Below are 25,434 nucleotides of genomic sequence, written 5' to 3' on the forward strand. Positions count from 1 at the left end.
GCATCCACTGAATGAGGTCTAGTGAGAACACCTCTCTCCCACCATGTCCCATCTTCACAATGCTCATAGCACCCCTCCCTTGACATATACCTCTGCTCTCACTCTGCCACAAAGGGAGCTGCTCCTGAGCAGCTTCTCGTCAGCAACTTCAGACAAAAAAATTCTGAAACCATGACCCTCATTTTCAGTAATGTGAGCATTCAGCTCCCACTCGCATCACTTAAAATCAGGCCACAAATCTGTTCCTTTTTACACCTGCAGATGGTTGCTTTATCTCTCTACAGATGGTATCCTGAAGTCAAGACAAGTGGCTTTCATGCAGAACTCCAAGACAAAATTTGATACAAGCTGAAATGTAGTCTTCCAAGGAAAGACAGAAGGCCATACTTGTGGTAAAATTCCTTTATTAAACTAGATTCAGTAAATTCCTTTTGACATTAGAAATTCTAAATGCAAATTACAAAATTGTATTCCAGTAAAAAAATGAAAGTTATAGTTAACAGCAAAATTACAACTTTATACAAATAAAAAAATCATTTTTCATTTTAATTTAAAAATAGACATTGATATTCTCCAAGGTACTGGTCCTAACGGCTTTTACAACTGGTAGCTACAATACTGTGTTTTTTCACGTGCATATTCACATACATAGCCATTTAATACTCAGCATTGTTTATTTAGCTGAAATAGCAAAAACAGCTAGGTTTTGGGTCTGATCATTTTTAGAGAGAAAGTAATTGCGATACTCAGGAATTGTGGCAAGTCAAAGAACTCTTCTTTTTCAGTGCTCATACTCTATCCTCTCTTCACCTCTGCAAATAGGGCAATATTTTTCTGAAGTGTGAATTGCATTAGAAAATAAAAGCATCAGTAATGTAAAGTCTATGTATAATTTATCATAGTACATGTATGATGATCCTTCTTTGCTATTACCAACAATGAGATTATTCACTTATCTACCCACCATATTCTGTGGCAAGATTAAATAGCAATTTGGTTACATTTCACATCTTCAAGTAAAACCTCATGTAGAATACATGTTCTGTGGAGCATGCAAAGAACTGCCCTGACCTTATGCTTACTCATTACAATGATGTTCTTAGAAGGTTAGACATTGGCATCTGGACATTGTCTGAATGGGGATTCCCAAGTCACAATGGTTTCCAACGGCCACAGAAAATGCTAAGTGCACTTTGCCTGAGATGTCCTTGAACAGGCCAAGAAAAACACTAAGTTTAAAAGAAATTGAACCACATACTATTATAACAAGACCCCAAAATATTAAAGTATTATTCAAGGTATCTTAAAATCTTTTAAAATCACTTTTTGCCTCAAAACTTTTATAATCAATGGAAATATGGAGATATATATATATAGATATAGATAGATATAGATATAGATAAAATTAACACACACATCTCTTTGGAGAATATCTTTTTTCCATTGCACCTCTGGGTTGTTTTGTTTTTGTGGTCGTTTTCTTCAACTGTAGGGCTACTGATCAATGCATTAAACGTTCTTAGGGAAAAAACTGATAATCTTAGTAATTTAAAAATTGGACTGAATGTTAAAATGTATTTTTTTTTAAAACAAGTCACATATTAGAGGCTACCAGCCATCACAACCACATGCTGTTGAAGAATAAAATAAAAAGTGGTACACAAGAACAGGTATCAAGAGTCACATACTATTTCAGAGTGCTGGTGGCAATACTGCTATGTGCTCTTTTCCATTAAAAGCATAAGAAAATATGGAATTTACATGATACCTCAGAATTCTCATTGATTTAACTGCAAAAGACATCAGAAAGGCTGCAAGTTCTAAAATGTGACATACCTTCAAATAACATTTTCAAACAATTATATTTGAAACAGTTCATCCCACTATACATTATAAATAGAGCCAAAAGAAGTATAAAAATTCCAGTGTTTTTTTCTGGACAGTTTGGCAATTAGTTCAAGGCATAGAGATTCTCAATAATAAAAAAAATCTGCTTGCTCTCTGTGATCTGAGCTGCTTCATCCTGTATCCAGCTCAGCAAAATTTTAAGCACACACTTGAAGTCCTACTGAAGAAAAAGGCTGAGCTCACCATACTTTCTCTGAACAGCAACTGCAGTGCCTCATCCTGAGTTGCTGAAGCTGATGGAGGTTCTGCCTCTAATTTCAACAAAGGCAGGATTGGTTCTGCCTGTGTTCTGATTTTAAACCATAATCCTTCATCTAAATTCAGCTTGTAATCAAGCAATTTATAACTGCTCAATTTAGTGAATGCCATGCTTACTAATAAATCTATAACCAGGTATTCAGAGCACCTTAGTGAACGCAAACATGTACCCAAAAGGACAATGGAGGGAGGGAGGGAGAGGAAAAACTCCTAATGGATCTTAAACTACATATTCTACCACTGATTTTGACAGAGGGAAGAAAACTCTCACAGTAAGGGATGGAGCTGAGGTTTTTGCCCTCGACATTTTTTATGCGTTTATGCAAACAAACAGGGCTAAAGAGAGGAAATAAAGAGAGGGAGGGAATCTGAAGCTCAGTGGGAAAAGCTTCTCTAAGAGTCCTAGGCCCTGTTTCAGAGACCGCTTATGCAGTTTGCATTCTTTAATCTCCTTAATCCCTTAATCTTGCATTTTTAGCTTCCAGTGGCAGTTTCAAAAGAGGCTCAGAAAGCGGCGTCTTCAAGAATACCCCTGAGCCCACTGGTTAGGGCATTTTCTGCAGAAGCAAGAGTCAAGTGCAATCATCCTCCCCCTCCTAAGCCAAAAGAGGGTAAAAAGCTGTGTTTCTCACCTCCAGGGTAAGCACGTCAGCAACTAGGTTATGATGAACAGATGGGCAAGACAACAATTTTTTCTACTTGTCTTTTGAACTGAAATCTAAGCAGTTTTTGTCCATGTGAGGCATGATCAGAACATGCTGAGTGAATCAGGCCCCCTCACTGAACAAGAAGTGTAGACACTTCCCTGCTCACAAGCGCATCACGGTAGCACTCGGGTACCCAGCAGCTCAACATGCAACATTTCTGAGCGTACACGGGGACCTCTGCTGACCCAGTCATCCAGGCCAACCACTATGCACAGTGGGACTATGCACAATGCACTTTAAATAGGTGCCCCAGAGAGCTGCACATCCATTCATTACAGAAAGTAGCACTCAAATATCTGTTCAGGAACAGAGGTACTCTCCAAAACAAAGATCCTAGCCCCACTTAGGCAATTCTAGCATCTGCAATCCAGGACAGCAGATAGTCTGAATTGCTGTCTTAAGTCTAAATGCCCAAAGGATATCTCAGTCCATTTTAGGTACTGTCACAGAGGATGGAGAGTGGGCTTCGCCCCACAGGTCAGCATGCAATGGCACAAACAGAGCTCTGCTAGCACTGTTCAGGGAGCACAGTTCTTTCATATTTCAAACATTGCTTACCCAAGCAGCCCAGAGAGAAAGAAAAAGTGAAGGGACAGAATTTGGATGAATTAAGTACCCACAAAAAATATAAAACTTATTACAAAGGTCTATTATTCTAGTAAAAGTCCCTTTGATTAAATATTATTCAAGCTTTTCTTCCACTTGAAATCACTGTAAAAAGATTATTTTATCTGTTAAAGCAGGACAAGCTCATTAGGTCTACCGTACATTCCAGTCACTGTGTATATATTACAGTAAATAAGGATATTCACGAAACATCATGTCTTTCAGTTTGTCAGCAACTTATATGGACACATTTTCAAGGGAAGCCTATTTCTGTGCACAGCTTTTCTCACAGAAGTTCCTTGCTTATTACTACCTATTCACACAAATGGCAGGACTTGCACACACATATGGATTCATATGCAAATTCTCTGTGCATGTAGTTCCTGCATAAAATTTACTGAAAAAGTGGTTTAAAAATTAAACCCCCTCCCATTATTCTTATCCTATTAATATTATTCCTAATACATCTCATACCTGTTCTGAAAAACAAAGCCCTACATCAAAAATTAAACGGTTTGTAGTAAAGAAATCTTACGCCTTCCAATAGCCAAAGATATTATTAAAGACGTAATGCACCCTAGAAGATAATTCTATGAAAATAAATGTTCTGACTGCTTACTGGAAACACTTGCCAAAGTACAGGTTTTTATATTAATTGCTTTTTTAAAATAGGTGTTTCTAGATACTGATGTGACACCATCACCAACAGAATAACTTCTGTACTCCCAGACTGTCCAGTTAGACAGTTACTACTGTAGCATTAGCACTCATTTTGATGTTAAAAATACATTTAAAATGTCTTGCAGACAAGCACCGTATTTGCTACAGGGAAAGTACCAAATATAATACATACAGACTAAAAACAACATCACTAACAAGCACCTGTAAAATGAAAAGGTAGTCTTTTTACTCCATTTGAAAAGGGAATGGAAGAAAACTTTTCATCAAATAGATGTTGAAAAAAAAATGGGGCGTTTCCTGCAAAATTACAATATAAGAGTATTAGCTATGTGTAAGTAGAGATGGAACTACAGTGTTATATTTTCCCTTTTAAATGGATCACAGTAAGTCTGTAAAATTACCTAACACACAGCTAGTCTTAATGCAGAGTCCTTTATATGCAACTTCCATGAATCTCAGGAAGTTTAGAATGGAATAAAGACAACAGAACTGGCCTATTCTATCACAAAATAACCACAAAAAAGACTACATCAGACTTTTGAAGGAAACCTAAGAATATTTAGCACTAAACTGTTACTGGATTTCAAATATCAGTAGTTGCTTAGTTCCTGCCTCCTCTGTGTCTTTTGAAGGGTTTAGCGCAAAGTTCCTAATCACAAGATAACTTCCTACGAGGTACTATATTTTAAAAGCATAGAATCCACAGCAATTAAGATGCATGAGGGTCAAGAGATTGTCATAGGCTGTGTATGCTGAGAAGACAGTTAAATTTGAAACCTGTACCTTAATTTCCCTTTAAAACATTATATACTGCTTAGCAGAATTCTTATCTGAATTTCTGAGACTTCAAATCCTGCAAGTGTCATCTTTTTGCAGGAGATCCATTCCACATCAAAATTTTCTTGGAAATATACTGACAAAACCACTTACTGTAAACTGAAACAATTCCTAATAAAATACCGTCCTTTAAACGGATTACAAAATACTATTGCAGTTGTTTAAAAAGTTTTTAGCTGTAATCTGACACCTTAGTTTCTATATTCCTTTTCTCTTCACAACAACCCTTCAATTCAGCATGACTTTCAGGCAGCCTGGTTTTATTTCTGTGAACCTGTGAAACAAGAAAAGATGAAGCTTCAACATGAAAGCTATGTTCAATGTCTTCTCCTTCAGCCCTCAACAAACATATGGAAAGTGATATGGTTCTCAGTTAAATATGCATGCATGTGAGAGAAGAGAAAATCAGCATCATGTCCTCTGGATATGACAGCAAAAGAGGATTTTATAGGGTCTGGAGAGGTGAAGAGCGGTAAACAGAAGGAACTGAGTGGAAGAGTTAAAAAAAACAAAGTTTCTCAATATTGTTGGTCATATTCATTCTGCTCCTGTCTTTTCCTCCTCCCTTTCCTCCCCCAAATATACTTTCCCCCTTTTCTTCTGTAGAAAGTGAGAGGGAAATGGGAAGAGAAATCTTTGCTATACTCATTTTGAGTCCCATCTTCACAGTCACCTTCATACTCCTGTAAAAGAAAGTGAGCAACATGCTGACACCAACCCAAACTTGCTACATTGCTCTCCCACACAAGAAGTCGAGAGCTAAAGCATATATTGCAGCCTAATAAAAAACAAAATTACCCACTTCCATTCAAGGTTGCTAACTTTAGTGTGAGAAGTTAATTAAACTATGATTAGATTAGTTTATTTTATAGTATTTTCATCTATCTCAGAAAAAGATTTAATAAGTGTCCCTTAGGAGACAGTTTTGTGTCATACAATTGCATCTCCACTGGAATTGCAAGATAGCAGACCTGCCTTAAATGGTTTAGTAATTTAGCAGTACTCTAAAACTGACTTCAATTTTCAGTTAGTTAAGTGTGGGTTAAAAAAAGAAAGTATCAGTAACAAAAATCTATACTCACCTGAAGTTGTGGTTTGTGAGGTATCTGATAGCTGCTGGTTTGATGCGAGCAACTCCTCCCTGGCTATGGCTTCCTCTTCCCGTGATCACACAGAGATATGGTTTACCACCAGTCTGCTGGTACTCTGTAACAGCAGGGATTGTAACGGTTAAAATTTTTTCTCTTTAGAGACTTGGCAGTCAGCATAACTTTTTTATCCATACTTCTGAAAACTTTCACCACAGTGATTTAGAACTTTGTTTTCCCACACTGGCCCTGCATCCTTTATATGAATATTGCCATTTTTCCCCTCTTCTAGCATAAAAAAATTAAATACATCTTCAGAGTCTAGAAAATATCTAGATTTATCCAGATTACTTGCTATATGCACATTCTGATCATCACAAAATCCTTTTAATTTCATAGCAGCTTTACTGTTCATATCACCTAATCTTTACTTAGAATTTACACCCTATGAGCATATAAGATAATTAAAATTGCAAAATTAAAAGGAGAGGTGTCACATTTGGTTAATTTTGTAAGAGTCTTTCTATTAGTAGTGAAATTCTTTAACTCTAAAATAATGTGAATAAAAATATAACAGATTTTACTGGATAAAAAAAGAAAGGAGGAAGAAGGAAAATACAAATCCACACAGTTTTTGACCTTCAAGTCACACTTATTTGGATACTAACTTTTGCAATGCTGCAACACATGAATCAATATATCAACATATGACATGAGCTTTATTAGGGTATCTATCTATGCTAACAAAGGAAATACCTCTTCTCCTAAACAATATCATAACAGCCTAAAAATCAATGAAGAGTTTGAAAAAGAGGAAAAAAATAAATAAATGAAACTGGATTCTCACAACAACCCAAGATCTGTCAGTTAAAGATTATCACTTCACGTGATATCTTTCTTAACCTATCCTCTGTCTTTCTTGCCCAACTTTATTTGGGTTTTGTATTAGCTTACTGTTAATACTGCCAGCACTAAGGACTGATCCCTTTACATGTAACGCAGACTGAAATAAATGTTTTCTAGAACTAGGAAAGTGGACTGAATAGGGAGCCCCTACTACCATATCCAGGACTCCTGATGTAAGCACACCTTCAGGAAAATAAAACTCTAAAAAGCATTATATTACAGCTAAAAGTATACAAATACTATTTTAGGAGCAGTACAAGATAATACAATTTAATAAGCTCTAACCTATATTGAAAAAAAGTATATCTAAGACAAACCTATACGAAAGTTACTGAAAGATGGCTCAACCTGTGCACTTTCATGTAAAAGTTGAAGACTATATAATCATTGTGGTTAGAATTCCAACATAATGATTTCTCTTTAAAGATTAAAAAAGCAAAACAATTCTGACAAAGCAGTGCAAAGGTGACATGAATGCTTGCATTACCTATTCTGTTAAAAATGTTAGGAAAGAAGATCAGTAAGGGACAGATCAAGTCTTCAATAAAAAAAGAGAATAAAACAGAAGGAAAAGGAAGATTTACAAAGAAGCACAGGGAGGGGAGGAAGAATCATGGTCATGTCAAAGAGGAACAATTCAGTGTGGGAGCTTTAAAAATGAAACAACACAAAAAGCCAGTTGTTCTAATAAGTTGCTCAATTACATTCAGACACTCTGATACTGCCATACATAGTGATTTCTTGGAAATCAGGAAAAAAGGGTGATCAGAAAAATAGAGTGGGTTTGTGGGGTTTTTTGTTAAAGATTATTAGCTTACCCTACCTTCACTTTTTTCCTGCAGCACTCTGGACAACTGATTCACAGCTTCATCCACATGAAGACCATGCAGATCCAACACATTCATAGGCAGCAGGGAAGTATTTACTTTCTCAAAGATTTGCACAGCAGCAGCATGGTTGGCTTCTTTCATCTTCTGCTCATGAAGGCGACCCTTTATTCATAAGCACATCAACCATTACACTCTGAGACATAATCTAAGCTCCACACTGGTTGCTGAGATTCAAAATGATAGCACTGGCAGGGCACTTTTAGATTTCACTGCTTCAAACTGTGAGCTATAATCACAACAGAACTTGGAAGAGGCTCAGTAAGACCCACTCACAAGGAGATTTCATGGAATTTTTTCTTAAGAAACTACTCAAAGCTGGCACAAAGAAGAAATTATAAAGAAATCCTCACAGAAAAAGCACAAACCATAAGATCCTTACATAAACTCAAGAAAGTCATACTCCATATTGATTTTCAAATTATTATCCTAAAAATGGTATTTTAATTTTTGAAAATATTTAGCTAAAAATTTAATGAAATCATGTCAAGAAACTGACAAATAGCCCAGGTGTTATGTTTGAGGTTGACTCTACCAACACATTCCCTTGAAATCAGACTAGCCAAGAAGGGCAAACACTTTTTTGATAGACACCTAGTCTCTCTACTCATTTTCTGACAGATCTTTTATGATTGACAAGGTCAACATAGTCCCTATCAGAACTAGGAGTGAGAAGCAGTGTAGAGTTATTCACATCACACACTGTAGGAACATGAACAGTACCAATTATTTCCTATGAACTTTGAAGCGATAGTATGCAAGAGACTGAAGCAACAGTTTATGTATTTGAAGATCTGTAGGCACAGTGGGAAAAGAAATGGAACACTTAACTCTAGGTATTGACCTGGCAAAAGCTCAAGTAAGAGAACAGAAGCGACAGTCTGTCTTATACTCTCTTAAAATGAATCATCTGAAGCGTATTAGCATCAAACCAGAGACATCAGCCCCACAACTCTCACTTGCAAAGGATTACCAGGACAGACTGAGACCACCAAGCATAAAGATCAAAGTATTTTTCATGAATAAAGGTAACAGTTTGCCTTTTAATTACCTAAAATAAAATACATTATATTTTCCAGAGTGTAATTGTCCTTAGGTCTAAGAACAAACAGCAAGGCAGGACTTGAAATTACATTTCTATCCAAAAACTATGCAGATCTCTGTTAAGGAACTCCCCAAACTTAAAGAACATATAGACCAGGAATATAAAAGTTGTCCATTAAAAAGACACAGATATTCAGTGTTTCACACATGTATAGTAATAACCCAAATATTTAGAATATTTTATAAAAGTAGCATGAAAGCTTTTTAAAGATAATAAGCAAATTCAGGAGTGACTAGTTTACTATCTTTTTGTTCCGTCATGAGGTAATTCATAGTTTGAAAAAATTTCAATAAAAATTCACCTTTAATTCTATATACGCCATTAGATCAGTGAAAAGCCTTTGTAGAGATCTGTAACAGAATTTTTAAGAGTGGTTTGAATGAAGTACGAATGGAAACATCTTGTGTGTGAAGGCACCAGAAGAAACAATGTACAGTAAGGGTTACAAAAATGGTTGGTATTCATAACCAAAAATATGATCAACAACAATCAAACTAGTATACACGAAGAAAAGTCTACATCAAGACCAGAAGACCGGTGCTCCACAGCCAGAGCACAAAAGACTCATCAGCAGAAGACTTGTATTCCAGTGACAGAAGGATGGCAAAAAGTGTGGCATACCACACTATATTATCCTAACAGGAAGACAGACTGTAGCCATAAAGTTACCCAAAATGAGGAAACAAAGCCAATGGGCAGCAACTTTGCCCAAGATTTATGCAGGATGAAGAAAGTAAGATTGTGAGGCAAAAGATCAGATCATGATATCTGTTTGACTCCTGAAAAGTAAAAAAGACTCATCTAAAAACAGTTTACTGTCACCAATCAAGAGGAACCCAAGAGACACAGGGAGGACTCAATAGCTGATGTTTCTTTTACTCTGTGTCGTGTACAAGAGCACGCGGACAAAAAATCTTGGTACTTGCAAGTATGGGGATGCAAGAGTGGGATTGAAATGTACATGAAAATGAGCATATGTGACTGAGCACTTAATTATCACATTTCCTGGGGTCTCACACAGAATTTGGTTACATTAGCTGCATCATTACTAATGAAGATGAGTTTAATTATAAGGCGATTTTCCAATACAACCATATGCAGGGAACAGTAATTGGAGAAATCTATCAACTGTAGTAGGGAAAATTTTGTTTTGATCACTTCCAACTCAGTATTTAAGTATCTCTCTAAATTGAGAAAAGAAGCACAAAATTTACATTTACCTGCTGTGCATAAAACGCTGCCACAGGTTTCATACCCATGCGATAGGCCTCCCCAGCCTTTTTCAAACATTCCTGTCTCCTTTGTTGGTGAAGAAAAGCTTCTGCTCTGAAATCATCATATTGTGGATACTCAAAGTCTTGGAAAATCATTTCACTCAGAGCATCATCCTCTTCCTTATTTTTTTTTGCCTGTAGGAATTAGCAATGTTGAAGCTAAGTATGCATTGCAGAGTGCTTTCAGTGACATGACTTTGGATATGTTTGTAATTACTATCAAAAAAATACCTTCTTCTCCCGGTTCTTTGCAGCACTGCAGTAAGGAACAGTTTCATTTTGCTGAACACTTTCTTGAGCTATAACTGTTTTTACAGGATCTGCCTCCAGAACACAGTTCAGAAACTGTTCAGTCTGTTCTAAAGAATAGCTGTAAAGAATAAGTAAAATCTGTAACTTTACAAGCACATTAATAGCTGCTACGTTTGTTAGAATACACATTATGGACCTTTATATTGTTACAGAAATAGATGTCAATGCAAATAAAGCACTGAAACTGAATTTTCCATCTTATTTATCACAAAAAATCTTGAAGACTCACTGTATTGCATTAGTGGCATCAACACACATGCAATCTTGGTTGACAGAGGTGTGATTGAGGGGCACTTGAATATTACAAGGACACAGAAATACTAAAGTAAATCGTATCATACCTTAATCAAACAGACATCAGTTTAGAAGTAAACACTGCTTTTTGGGCTAGATATATTATTTCATCTTAAACTCCCCTTGGCCAGGGTTAGATAGTACAAACTAGTCTAAAGCTAGCTCAGTTTTCTGAAACAGTGGTGCAGGCAAACCCTTGTATTTCCAGTCAAGCTTTATTATGAAATTTAATGCAATAAGAATAGGACATCAGTTGCCATCAGATTTCTACTAAGTCCTCTTTTTTCTTTGTTCCTCATGCTGTTCAGTAAGCAGACAAGAAGAAATCTGATCCAAAGTAAAGACAGATTTTGGGAAAGGAAATTCTCTTCACTGTGAAGAGAAATTAGAAGGTGAAAAAACAAGAGGTGGTGAAATGTCTGAGTGGTAGAGATGGATAAAGAACATATTTTAGACATTCCACAAGGAATGGTCTTGATAACAACCTGGGCAAGCAGAAAGACTGACAAGTAAGCACGCAAACCTATATGAATAGAAAGACAGGCAACTCGTCAAGGATGAAAGAAGGAAGAAAAGTTTCTTTAAGAAAAGCTCTGTTCTCAGGAACTTGGATTTAAGAAGGTAGCCACAGACCCTGGTAATATAATGCAGAAAATAGAAATGGAAGAGATGAAGCAATGGCTCATTCCTTCAGAGCTACTGTAGTAACCTTGAGAGTATTAGCAGCTAACATCAGGCCATGGTAGTTTTCCTCTTAGGCTGGATGTCATTTGCTGTGAGCTCACCCACTGTTAGCATCCGCCACTAATTTCTCCCACTTCATTTTCACTGCAGCTCTAGAGCAAATAAGCAGATCCACTGACAGTCAGACATTCTTCTCCTGATGAGAGAAACAGTCTACTGCTCAAAGAATCAAACAAGTGTATACATACAGTCTTTATATCCTTTTTGCTTTTGAAGACCAACTAGCTTTGCCTTTAATTAGGTCTACAGAAAAGGGCTAGCTTGAAAAAAGCCATTCTTTTGCAATTTCTTAACTCTTGATATTTAAGACGGTAGCTGTGCACTATAGAGCGTTGCTGAGTACCAGTTTTGCAAAGAACTTTAAAGATCTCTTACTTGTTGTCCTTGAAGATATCCATTAAGAAATTTTGATTAATGGTTGGAAACATCTCAAAAAGTTGCTTCTCCTTTAGCTTGGCAGCACAGTCTTTTCTTGCAGTGGAAGGAACACGTTTCTACCCAGAAGACAAAGGAAGTAGTATTACATGCTCACGATTAGAACAAAATATATTAACAGTGTAGCCAATCTAATCACACTGTTATTTGCTACGATTTCAAAAAATATCTACTCAACAGGCATGTACCCACAGCAACGACAAGTCAGTATCAGCTCACTATACTGACTTGACAAGAAAAGAGGACAGACGAGTCATGTTACACACTGCTGCAGGACTTTGCAGCCATTTGAAGCCACCAGGCTGGAGCTCCCTCATAACTCGGAGGAAGTAAAATGAGAAGGATTTTTAGAAGGTGTTTCAGTTTGGAGTTCTGTTTTGTAGTTTCTGTTCAGGAAACAGTTTTGTTTTGGTGTAGGTTATTTGTAGCTATACTGTTATAAACATTCACATTTGTGAAGTCACGCTGAGCAGACAACCTAATTATAGCCCAGAATAAATAGGACTGATCATTCCAATACTTAGATTAAAAAAAGAAAAAAGAAAGGCCAAAACAAAGCCAAGTTCCATGAATTCAAACTGAAAATAAATCCGCGGTCATTGCAGTTATCAGTCAGCCACATACATGCCGTTCAAGGAAAGAACCCACAAGTCATTCTTTTAAAGTACAACCTAGTAACATCCAACTTCATATGTCAGTAAAAACAGAGCTCCTCTTTTTAGGACAGCTACTTATCAGGGACAATTACCAAAAATTAAAATTCATGTTATGAACTGTCATCCAGTAGAGGACAATAATACACACACACCAGCTAGAATATGGAAACTACAGAAAACACAAAATTAACAAAAATTTGAGGAAAAAAAATACTATTTGCTCAGAAGTCAGTATAAAAAAACTGATTGAGATGAATCTAAAAAACTTTTTTAAAATGTATTATCCATTAGGAATGTTGTGGGTTCTCCTTACAAAAAGTGTCAGAATCAACTTCTAAACAAACAGGGCACAGAGCTAAATTTTTTGATACAGCTTTCCCACCAAGAAGTGTGGAAAAATCACACTGATCATCTCTCTCTGTTTTAAAGTGAGCAATCAAAAAACACAATTCAAACAAATGCAAATGCTAACCTGTACAGCGAAATTCAGCATGAACTGTTTGTGAAACAATCAAAATATTACATTTTTATATATATATATTTTTTTACATCAACCACAAGCAAACTTCTGTATTACAGTAATCAATAATGCCAGCTGGCACACACTTCTCTTGTGAATTCAGGCTGTCATCAGCAGCACAAAGATGAGTCACCAGATAAGCCATATTCTGCTTCACTAACAGTAACCAAGTTATACTGCATTAAAAAACTGGTAATATACATACGAGATCCTGTTTCTCCTGCATGGCTATTTCTTCAGATATTATTTGTCTGAGAGAAACTTTATGAATCTGAGCGTTCCAGTGATCCATAAAAGGAAAGACTTCTGATGTTGCTGATTTTTTAGTCTGAATGTCATTAGACGAGTCTGAAATCCAGCTAGATTTTTTCTTCTGCATTTTACTGTCTGTGTTCTGAGATAACTGCATTTCTGAGTCATCTGTATCTATCTGCTGACTCAGAGTGGGACCTTCAAAGGCAATAAAAAGAGAGGTGACAAATAAAACAATTATTAACTTTCTTATACAAGTAAGGCCAAAAGTAATTAAAGTAAGTTTTTTCTATCCTAGATGTTTTGTTTTTGTTAAAACAATGTCATTATCATTAAAATAGAAAGCAATGCAGTGTTTTTACCATACTTGTTTCTATTTTCCAAAGACTATGTGATCTTCTTCATCTATTTTGTAAAACAAAAGCAAAACTACTAGATTCCAACTGAATTTTCAAGTGCTAAGATTTACCTTACTGCTGTAAACAGCTATCTTGCACACACGCAAGTGTGGGGGTTGGTTTGTTCACTTTTGTAAGATAGTTATTGACTCATGTTTACCTGCCTGCCTCTTCCCTCTAGAACTTATGGACAGATGTGTAACAACCTGGTCTTACACTTTCCACGAGCTAGTGCTAACAGCGTCGTCTGGCTGTCCGGGTGGAGAGTTTGCATCTCTGCTGCAATTGAGTCACCCCCCAGGTCCACGCACGCGCAGTGGATTGTGCTGGAGACAGACATTTCTTCCTGGGAGCTGAGTGACTGGAAACTAAGATTACCAGAGATTCTAATGCTTTCTGAACAAGGACTTGTATCTTCCTGCTATAATCAGTTCCTCCAAGAAGGACAAAAAGAAGCTGTGAACATCATAATCCTGACCTGCCTCCCTGACCCGCAGAAATCTTACGCTGCTAGTAACTCTAGCCTGGAGCAGTACCTGCTCTGCCCACAGAGACTCCCTTTAAGTACCCACAAAGACGTACTACTTCTTTGTATCTACCTGGGATCAGCAATACTGCTTAAAATTAGCAGATTTTCTTTTCTATACCTTTAAGAGAACAGTAAATGGAACCAAGGCCAATAAATAAAAACCTCACTTAACAAATGAATCCACCATTTTTCAACAGCCAGAATATCTGCAACCTTACTGAAGTTTTAAAGAATTAAATATTTTTACAGTACAGGAAAATACATAGCATACCTTCTGCAAACAACTTGCATGATTCATCTTCTCTCCTCTGACGCTTCTAAATAAAAATAGCAAAACAATGAATGTTAAGAAGCAATAAATATAGAATTTCCCAGCAAAATGCAGCAAGTGTTAGCTTCTAGGTAAACCAGCTTCAAAATGATGTTTCATAGTATTTCTCAAAGATTGGATATTTTAAAAGAACTGTATTTAAGAAAAATATTTGAGAAGTAACATTTGAAAGATACAGCTATATTTCCAACAACATATCAAACTAGAGGAACACGCCCCTAGAGGAAGTGCTAAGACTTCATAACTGTAATTAAAAAAAAACAAATGAAAACTTTGCCAAAAAGTGTCTGTCTGTGCTTTGTAAGGCTACGGAAGAGCGTACAGTGACATGAAACTGTGAGGGTAGAAATTTTTTCTCAATTATTGTACATGTGGACATTTTCTATACAGAATAATTCATACCAAGAATTCCTCTTCCAGCTCAAAAGGCCAGTAATGATTAGACAAGATTTTTAGACAATCTTCTAGAGAAATTGTATACAATGACCCTCCCTCTTTTTTTAAAAAAAAATCCTGGTTTTGTTATGGGCACTTTCTTCACCCCTGAAACTTACTTTCAACAGCTCTGATGATTATTCCCTATATGACATGTTGATATACTCCACATATTTCACAAATTATAATCATATTCTATTATTGTTCTCACAAAGATATTTACATCTTACAAACACATTTGTACCAACAAATAAGGAGACAACTGGTCTGACAAAGCGCAAGCGTAATGGTTCATAACTAAGAAAGCTACTGACCAGAATAGATTCTTTCCATTTCTTATGAATCACTTTTGCCAAATTCAGATCAATATGAACCACACAGTCCTCAACAGTTAGTGACCCTTATGGAAAGAAGAAAATATATTCATTAAGGCATTCTATAAGGACTTATCCAAGCAACTAAAGTACAGTAGCTTAGTACTTATTAATTTGCACTTTGGAGATTTGCACAAACTGTCATGCCTGAAAAAAACTCAAGTAACTGCCAAGTGCAAGAGCAGAAAAGGAAGAGCAGAAAAGGAAGAGCAATGATCATGGTATCATGATACATCCTTCTCCTGACATACCTTTCTGATACAGTTACATTTCTCATACTTTCCAAAAGAAAATGGGAGAAAGTATATACATCATAAAAAAGCAGCATAGAACTAAGACACCAAAAACACCTTTCTGCTAGCAAAAACAAACTTTTTTCCTGGAGGGGTGTGGATGGAAGGCAGAAAGGCCAGCAGCCAAACCCACCAATAAATCAGGTATCTAAGGCTTCACATCAAGTGATCTTCAGGGGAAAAGAGAAGAAAAAAAAAGAGAGACAGAGAAAACAAGTAAGTTTCATCCCCTGTGTTTTCTTTCCTGCCTTCTTCTATCAGTCTTCACTTTTCATTTTGTATCTTGATGCATGTTCAAGCTGCTTATGGTTTTCCTCACTATGCTCACCCAGCAGACTGGTGTGGTGTTTTGTTGTTTTCATCTTTTGGGATAGTCTTACTTAATTTTCTCTTTAAATAAAGTCTTTGTCTTCCCCTTCCTCAATTTAGCCAATGCTTAATTTTTTTTTTTTTTTTTGTGCTAAACAGTCATCATTTGCACCAGCCTCATCATTTCAGTATCCTTCAAGAGTCTGAAAATAAGCTCAAAGGCCTGTTGCTCAAAAGAAAAGTAAGCCAATGTATTTTCTCATGCTTTTAAAGTCTGCACATGGACGAAGAGATACAGGCAGAAGGCAGCACTACTGCATCTACATTTTACACCATGCTTGGTTCAGTTCCATTTTTAAATTAACAAAAGCAGAACAACAGTATCACGAGGAATTGCACAATTCTGTTTCCCAAAATCAATCATGGAAGAAGGGAAGAACAAGGAAAAGAAGAAAAGGTTTTTCTTAGCCAAACTTAATTTTTCACAAAAATATGGATTATAATTATGTCCATACCTGCATCAATGCCAACAGGCCCAAATATTTCTTTCAATTGGAGTGCCAGCTCAGGAGGTAATGTTAGCTCTAGGCAATCTATATTGAAGGCTACAGATGGTACTGGTAAAGGGTTTTGTATCTTGGTTCTATCTTCATCCCAATTTGGAGTCTCACTTTCTTCTTTACCAAATGTCTCCCTGGAACTCCACTGGGATTCTTTATCAGATTCCAGTTCTTTATCACTTGTAGGATCCTTCTGAGATGTTTGATCCATTTCCAGTAACAAAGCAGTTGTATTATTTATTTTGACATTCTCTGCATAGCTTTCTGAAGGGTTATTGTCACTTTCGTTATTTAATTTGAATTTTGAATTGGTAGAAGCTGTGTTAAGACCATGAGGTAAAGTCACAGGCGCACATAAACCTACATCAAGCTGAGAACCTGACTGCTTATTTTTTGTTTCCTCAACAGTATTCACAGGTTGCCTGTCTATTTTTTGCATTTCTGAAACGGACTGCTCAGTGATATCTGCTGCTGAGCTAACTGCATCAATTCTAGGAGCTGTATCACTGGAATTTTTGTGTTCCACTGAATCATTCATGGAGACAGTAGTTAATGAGTCAGATATATCAGCATCTGTCACAATTACCTTGGTAGTCCTACCTTCTGCAATGCTGATTGATAAGTTCTTGTTTTCTGAAGGCTCAGAAATATCTTCAGTCCCAATTACTTGCTGGGTTTGTTTGGAATTTTTGAGATTCTCACCATAGTTTGCATTTGCCTTGAAATCACGGTCTGTGACAACTGTCTTGGCTTTTCTTACCTGCAAGCATTCAGTATCAACATCTTTGCATAGCTTTTCATCAGAGTCTAACAGCAGACCTGTGGCCCAGTCAATATCTTTGTTACATCTTTCATACAAATCTTTCAGAGCTTCAACTGAAAAAGACTCAAAGAGCTTGCACAGCATATTTAACTTTTCAGACTCATCAATATCGATAAGTTCACTTTCCTCCACGAATGTACTTTTATCATATGTAACTCGATAGGGTATTTTTTCCTGAGAATCTGAGGCACTATCTACATCTTTGGGTCTGAAGCCATCTAGTCTGCCATGCAACACTTTGGTAGTCTCAGGAAAAAGCATTTTCTTTTCTAGTCTCCACAGGAGAGCAAAATCCTGTGATTCAGTCTGCGAATGGCTACTTACTTGTCTACATGACCATGTGTCATGTTTCTCTTCTGCGGAATTAAGCACAGACAACTGCTCCTCTGCTTTGGGAGGAGGCAAATTGTTGTTTGTAAAAGTGAGGGCTAATTTGTGATGTTTCCTCGTTCTCTTATTTTGCTGGAGTTTTTTCTCGCTGACTGTTTCACTAGCTACTGTTTCAGGTTGGTGAAAATGCAATCTCTCCGTATCCTGCAGCTCCAGGGTGTTCACAGGTGTCCCACGAAGCACATCTACTGTGTCAAGAGCATTTCTATTAATGTCACCTTTAGTATTTCTACCTTCGTCTGATTGATTTAGACTTGTCTTTCTCATTCTCCTTGACCTTTGTTGTCTCTGTTCTAAAGAGCCCGAGAGAGGCCAAGGTCCTACCATTTGCAAATCTGAACTAACAGACAAATTTTCTTCCTCCAGTCCCTTTTCAATAGTACAGGTATCAGGTAGGCCCACTTGTTCCTTACCTAATTCAAGAGGAGGCTGACTGAGAGTTTCACCTTCCTTATCACTCTTCAAAGATTTTTCTAGTCTTCTAGGTCTTTTGACTCTCTGTCCCATTGTTTGTTCTACAGGCCAATCCCCCAGAAAGTTTAGTAACTCTGGTTTTCCTGATGTGTCCAAAGCTGTACTGCTTGGTTCAACTACATTATTTCTTTGTGTTAATTCTGGTTCTGCATGTATTTCACTGTATTGTTCAATTTCAGTTTTAACTTTGACAACATTGTTATCACTATGTTCTTCAGCTCTTTCAGAAAAAGGCATATACAAGCATACAGTCCCTTCAGAGCTTGTCACATCAACCTCACCCATTTCTGTTTCAGTAATTCCTTCTATTTTTTCTCCCTTTTCTTCTTTTTTCTCCAAAGGCAGTACTTTTCCTTCACAGTCTGACAAATAGATATCCAAGTCATCCTGAACAGTGTTGTTCTCAGAACTGTGTTCCACTGAGTTCTTTTCCAGTTCTTTGCCCTCTTTATGAAAACCTTCAGGAGCAGAGTTATTTTCTAATGTTAAAGAAGTAGCAGACAAAGGTTTTTTATCTTCAGCTAATTCAAGAGGCTCCAGTTTAGAAGCAAAAGGTCTTTCTTCCTTTGCATCATAATGGGTCTCTCTCTTTCTGAAAGACAAATTGGAATGAAAGATACACCCATTTGAAATGTTTTTAAGCACCTGTCCTTATTCACGTTTTTAATTCTGGCTTGGATATTTAACTTATTCAAGACACAGATCAAAAGCTGCCTGTTAGAACACATTGTAATCATCCAGATGGAGAATACATATGAAATCTTCACAGCCTCACATCCTGAAATCTTGTGAGAGAAAAAAACAAATTTAAGATGACTTAGCACAAACCTCAGTACTCCTTTATCTAAAAAAAACAAAAAAAAACAAAAAAAAACAAGTAAAGCAGAACTTTACTTGCTAAGTATGCCTTTTTACTTAAGCAGGGGGCTAAGAATACTTTCTCAGTAGTCTGTCTTTCCCTTTTCCTAACATTTAGTTATATACAGAAGCACTCTGCTGCCTTCCTCCTTTAGATAATCAAACCTGTTAACTATGCTTATTTAATGGATGTTACACAATTCTGATTGCTAGATTCTAAACAAGTCTAGAAATTAACTAGTAAGTGGCCTGCTATTTCTTGTCATAATGCCTTTCACAATCTGCTATACTCCATTAATTACCAGAGTCCACTTCATTTCAAATACATTAAGTATGCAAAAATAAATGAGATGATCAACATACGAGATGGTCGGCATAACTACAGTAATATCTTTCCTGTGCATTTTTATAATGCATGTACAGCATTATTCAGATCAGCCACTACAAAATAGTCCCGCATATACACCAACATAAATCTACACAATTCTACATTAAATATACTCCAGAAGAGCAAGTAGATGACTCATTCCTATTGCACTAAGAATCCCTCTTTTTGACAAATGCATCATATTATACCAACACACAGACTCAGAAAGAGTAATCTACCTGCATATGGGACTAGATTATTTCTGAAATCTTTTTATAGATTTTAAGTATCTTTAATTACAGTATAGATCCAACAGCACATTTCTAAGATAAGAGAAAACAAGTCAGTCCAGATTAGCTTGTTGAAAGGTAACACAGCAGTACCGAAAGATTTTCAAAAAGCAGTGGAAAGTTGACTATATCCCTTGATTGTTCCTTCCCAAATTCTTCAAATTCTTAAAATTCAAGAAAAAATTGTGGTGCATTTTTTTTAAACTAATTTTTGGAATACATTCACAGTTCAATAGCATTAGCCAGGCTCCACTGCTACAAAGTTTGCATTTTTACTCTTTTATTTGAGAATACAAAGCTAATAAAAAAGTCTAACCTAGAGCTTTCTTCCTGACAAGAATCTTCACTCCACCGAGCAGCTTCTGATTTGTCTGGGACTGAAGAATTCAAGATTGAACTAACAGAAAGGCAGCGTTCATACCGTTCCAACATTCTTTTGATCTTTTCTTTAGATATACCATGAATATTTCGCCTGGATTAAAAAAAAGAGAGAGAGAGAGAAAATTTTAAAAAAAATTTTCAGATTTGTATTTTAAAAGAGACTAAACAGAAGATAAAAAATTAAGTGTACAGAAAGACTGACCAGAGAATTCAGGGGGCCACGGCAAAAGCTGAAACAGCTATTCTTTCTATATCAGTGCTCTAAGTCATTCAGAACAGGGAGTCTCAGACAAACCGCTGCTCCACCTGCCTTCTCCACCCCATCTGGCGGTCCTCTTCTGCAAGAGGATGTTTTGCTTAATACTAAAAATCTAAAAATGGCATTAATAACGCATCTTCTTCAAATAAGTATCAGAAGCACACCATATCAGATACTGGCTCTGATGCAGGGAGCCAAACTGGGTAGGGAAGATTTCTAATTCAGTCTTCCTTCTCTGGAAGGAAGCTAAGAGTTCCTAGGAAGCTAAGCTAAGAATTACTTGAGCCTTGAGGAAAATCTATTCACCTGTTATTCTGGACAATTTCCTTTGGCTAGGAATTTCTACTGATTTTGTTACATACCAACTAGCAATGTGGTCAGCAGCAGTTCAGCCTAGAACAAGAGAAACCTGCCTATGATGACAAAACAGGAATTGAAGGTACACAAGAAAGTTCCAATTGAGTTTGAGCCACAGAAGAAAGCAGGACTTTCTTTCCATCTTACCTAATTGCACTTTACCCCAAAATGATTCTCACTTTTTACTTTCTGAAAACAAGGTCTGTGTTAGCAAGGAAGCGGTATGTACGTTGAAGGTTGCCCAAAATAACCAGTGGGTGGATTCTGAATAATCCAAAGCTACTCTCAGCTCTCTGAAATATTTGAGAGGCCCATCTAGGCTTGACAGTGAGGAACTCCTGCTCTTTAAAGAGACAAGATATTGCCAGTCAACGGGAAGCAGGTAGTCCTTGGCTCCTACTGGAGCCATGTTCTAGTAAGTTCTATTTTCAGAAAGAAAATAATCTACCATACCACCTTTGAAAGGTGGCCAGCTTTAAGATAAGCACAGAAATTCAGATGATGACACACAATGTGAGCTTACAATAAAATCACAGAATAAGTTACACTGAAATGGACCTCTGGAGGTCACATCATCCAACGTCCTACTCAGAGCAGGTCCAACTAGATCAGCCTGCACAGGGCCTTATCCTGTCAAGTTTTGAATATCCCCAGGACGAAGAGTCCACAAAGTTTCTGGGCAACCTCATAGTAAAAAAATTTTCTTCTTATATGTAATCGAAATTTCCCATGTTCCAACTTGTGTTCGTTTCCTCTTGTCCTTGTCCCTGCATGCTTCTCAGAAGAGACCTTTTTAATCTTCTCTATAACCTCCCAATAGGTAGCTGAAGACAGCAATATAATCTTTCCTTAACTTTTTCTTCTTTATGCTGAACAAACTACTCTGCTAAAAACTGTATCATCTGCGAATATGCTGAGAGTGCACTCCATCACATCATCCAAGTCAAAAAAAAAAAGACATTAAATAGTACTGGTCCCAGTATTCATCCCTGAGAGACACCAGTCTCCTCTTGGACTGTTATTATATGACTGATCACAACCCTCTGAACCTGGCATCCAGCCAATTTTCCAGCTACCTTGTCATCCATTTACATAGTTCATATCTCACCTATTTGGCTCTAAGTATACTATGGGAGACAGTGTAAAAGGTGCTGCTAAAGAAGAGGTAAACAACAAAGCTGATCCACCCCCAAACAAGGGTTTGTTCCTCTCAGTCCATGAGGTACTGATTGCCCTACACTAAGTGGCAGCAGAAATGTTCCAAGTAAGGCAACAGATCACCTGGATGCAAACACAGACACAACCTGACACCATTTTTGCAACTTCAGGATCCCAAAGGAGCAGTCACTGTACCTTAAATGCAAACAAAGTGCAGTCATGGAAGCATTACATAATCACTATTGATAATAATCAGTTTCTTTTGTATGCAATTAAAGTGACAGGAGAAAATTCTCATAATACTACATAAAATCCCACTAAAGTTAATACTGTATGCAAAAAAATAAATACTGTATGCAAAAAAATAAAATAAAATTAGAAAGCTACTTTTTAAATCACAAAAATCCTCATTGATCTCTGACTACCTCATAAGCCACTGTACTAAGCAGTACATTTTTAAAAATACAAGTTTACAGAACAAGAAGGATGTACAATCTAATATGACATTTTCATTTATATTCTTACCTTTCAAGTTCTTTTGGTTTAAACTTCCACCAAGTGTCTGGCTCTCGGAAAATGACTTTGTATTTGAACTGCTGAGCCTGAATAAAACAGATATAAAACAAAACATAGACAAATCAGCCATTTCTTTATGAAAAAGCACACAGCATACAAAAAACCAGGTAGCTTTAACAAAGCAGACTTTGTATTTCTCAAAACAAATTAAATATTTGGAATAAGATATTTTTGTTCAGTGTTCATTTCTGATTATATAAATGGAGATTTTTCAAAGCACATATATGATCTATATACATCTCTTATTGTAAGCTTAAATGTGTACCATGATCACAGTAAAGTATTAATCACATACAGGCAGATAGATACCAGATCTAAATAAGTAACTCAAGCTAACATTCACCCCCGCTACACACACACACACAAAAAAAAGTGCTATTTATAGTGATTTTTAAAAATTTCTTTATATTATCCCTTTAAATGTTCAATCTCTTCCCAAGACAGAGTGCAGAGTATCTCCTCTTTCCAGGTATGCTACAGGCATGTCTACACAGTCTCTCATAGACAGAGACAAACTCACTGTTTCTATTCAGAGTTGACCAGATGCAAGCCAATTCCAAAACAGCAGCAATTAGTTGCACTAATGCAGCTATAGTGGACAGCCTTCCTGAAGCGTGGGAAACTACAAGTAAAGACTACAAGTAAAGCATATGGTCCTTACATGGTCTAGTTTCATCACAAGAGAAAGGCAGCCCAAAGTCTCATCAAGACAAACACTGCAAGTACTATGCCATTTCCTCCCATTCCTGTTTTCGCAAAAACTTCTTAGCACCCTACCCAAGCCCTGCATTTCCTGGAAGAACTTTTGTTATACCTTTATTTCACTATACAGCAAAATCAGAGGCTTTTTGTCTTTCTGAGAGACCTGTTAATTTGACAAATGTCAACAGAAGCAAATATAATAAAAATCAAAATTTTTATTAACAAAAATTATCTGCATGCAAGTCTCACTGTTCACTAATCCTGCAGAACATGTAGAGCATCTGCTCAAAAGCTCTGGTGTGCTGCTGCATAGGCTCCTGCATGTGTGTAGGAGAAATCCCAGAAGATCCACTTTAAAAAAGCAATCAGGGCTCTTCAGAGGCACAAACTTGCTGAATGAAATCCATTCATCAACAAAACTAGTACAGCATGAGCAGCAGAAGCAGAAGCTAGAGCACTATCCAAAAATATGTTTAAAGCCAGAGTATGAGAAAATCACAGGAGGGCAAGACGCTTACTGAAGTACTATCAGTTCTCACCCCAGTTCATTCCTTTGCTAAATCCAATTGGAAACCTACCCATTGTTTTCAGCATAATGATTAGTGGATGTTTTGTCTATCCCTCCCTTGTTGCCAACACACTCATAGTACTTCTTTAAAACAAAACTTTATTGTCATAATGTTCTGGAAAGGTATAACATGTTATGTTAAAGGTATAACATTTCCTCTAATATCTTTTTTCTATTTATCAGAACCAAGTTAATTCAATAATGCAGTTCTGTAAACAGAAAAAAATATAAAAACCACCAACCAAAATGATGAGTGATCAACAGCAAAATAAGAGCTAAACCCTAGAAGTGCTGATATGCATTTAGAGATGATTAAGTAAAAAGGAAAGGTTATCCAGAAACTGGAGTAGGAGAACCCTGCAACAGAGTTCGCTGAGTTATTTAAATCATTAAATGTAACTCTGAAAGTTAAATGGAGATTGCATATGCTTAGTACAAAATAAAAGCAGGCCACTTTTTGCTACACTACTAATAAAATATTGCAGGTGCCTTAGTTTGGTTACATCACTTCAATAAAAATGATCAAGTATATCTGTATATTTTCAAGCAAGATAACGTCTGATAACTGCTTTTAAAAATTCTCATTGATAACAGTTCCCTGTAACACTGCAACTTTAAGGCACAAAATTTCTGATAGTAGGTTATATTTATTCTCAAATAAACACAATTTTGATCCTCAGACTAATCTTTAAGGAATGAAGTTCATCAAAAATATTAGCCTTCCCACTGTTTGGTTGATAATCTCATCCTATAATATTTGACACAGAGGCAAAAAAGACTGAGCTTTTGAGTTTCACAGAGCATCAAACATATAATCAGCACTAATTAATATGAGTAATAACAAAAACAAGCTTACAATTTTGCTGATAATATACAAAGAGGAATAGAATTCTAGTTTCCTCTACAAAAGTTGTATTTGCTTCCAAGTACAAAGCACTTGGATTTGTCACTTGGAAACTAGGCCAGGTCAATACCCAGGCATGCACAGAGTATGACATGATGTAATATAATACCGTATGATACTTTTCTGACTCCAGGCTATATCCTCCCTTGTGGAAGAGAAACAAGAGCTGGACAGAGAACGATAACTGCATTTTAAAACATATGCTCTCATGCTGGTCAACAATCTCCTTTCACATTGCTCAAGTTATCATACTAACCAAAGCAACATAAGGCTTCATCTCCCATGCTTGTATGTTTGTGTTGTCTATTATTATAGGAGACATTCTCTTTTCAAATGCTTCTTTGGCTGAAAGACATACATGTACAAAAGAATGTGATACAGTTAACTTCTTGGTAATAGAGTAGACACGTAACATTTTCAACTAATTCTCTAAATTTGTATTATTTTTTTTTCAAATAGATAATCTATAATGATTAACCACTGTGTAAAGAACTCTTGCCATAGCTTGATCTTTCTGTTCCAAGGGCTTTTTTATTTTAGAAATCCCCCACCCTCACATGGAAAACTACTGAGATATGGCATTATACTTCTGAATTAACATATGTATGATAATCAAGGAATGAAAATG

At 36.5% G+C, this 25,434-nt stretch overlaps 1 protein-coding gene across 4 annotated transcripts in view; it reads right to left on the reverse strand.

The window, feature by feature from the left end:
* Window positions 1-387: 387 nt before the first annotated feature.
* Window positions 388-25,434, reverse strand: part of N4BP2 (NEDD4 binding protein 2) — a 49,037-nt gene continuing 23,990 nt past the window's right edge. For 3 of the 4 annotated variants that reach the window (XM_067298110.1, XM_067298109.1, XM_067298107.1), the window contains 13 exons: window positions 25,063-25,151; window positions 22,582-22,658; window positions 20,218-20,373; window positions 16,655-18,978; window positions 15,478-15,563; window positions 14,669-14,714; window positions 13,424-13,668; window positions 11,983-12,101; window positions 10,489-10,627; window positions 10,204-10,392; window positions 7,815-7,983; window positions 6,080-6,203; window positions 5,315-5,680 (listed from right to left, as the gene is read on the reverse strand). In XM_067298110.1, the coding sequence (XP_067154211.1) occupies window positions 5,497-5,680; window positions 6,080-6,203; window positions 7,815-7,983; window positions 10,204-10,392; window positions 10,489-10,627; window positions 11,983-12,101; window positions 13,424-13,668; window positions 14,669-14,714; window positions 15,478-15,563; window positions 16,655-18,978; window positions 20,218-20,373; window positions 22,582-22,658; window positions 25,063-25,151 (3,947 nt within the window). In that variant the 3' untranslated portion in view covers window positions 5,315-5,496. Of the gene's footprint in view, window positions 5,272-5,314; window positions 5,681-6,079; window positions 6,204-7,814; window positions 7,984-10,203; window positions 10,393-10,488; window positions 10,628-11,982; window positions 12,102-13,423; window positions 13,669-14,668; window positions 14,715-15,477; window positions 15,564-16,654; window positions 18,979-20,217; window positions 20,374-22,581; window positions 22,659-25,062; window positions 25,152-25,434 lie in introns of those variants that run through there. The other variant, XM_067298111.1, reaches the window with a different exon arrangement.

This window comes from Apteryx mantelli, chromosome 5 (genome assembly GCF_036417845.1).
Source record: "Apteryx mantelli isolate bAptMan1 chromosome 5, bAptMan1.hap1, whole genome shotgun sequence".
Classification (NCBI taxonomy): domain Eukaryota; kingdom Metazoa; phylum Chordata; class Aves; order Apterygiformes; family Apterygidae; genus Apteryx; species Apteryx mantelli.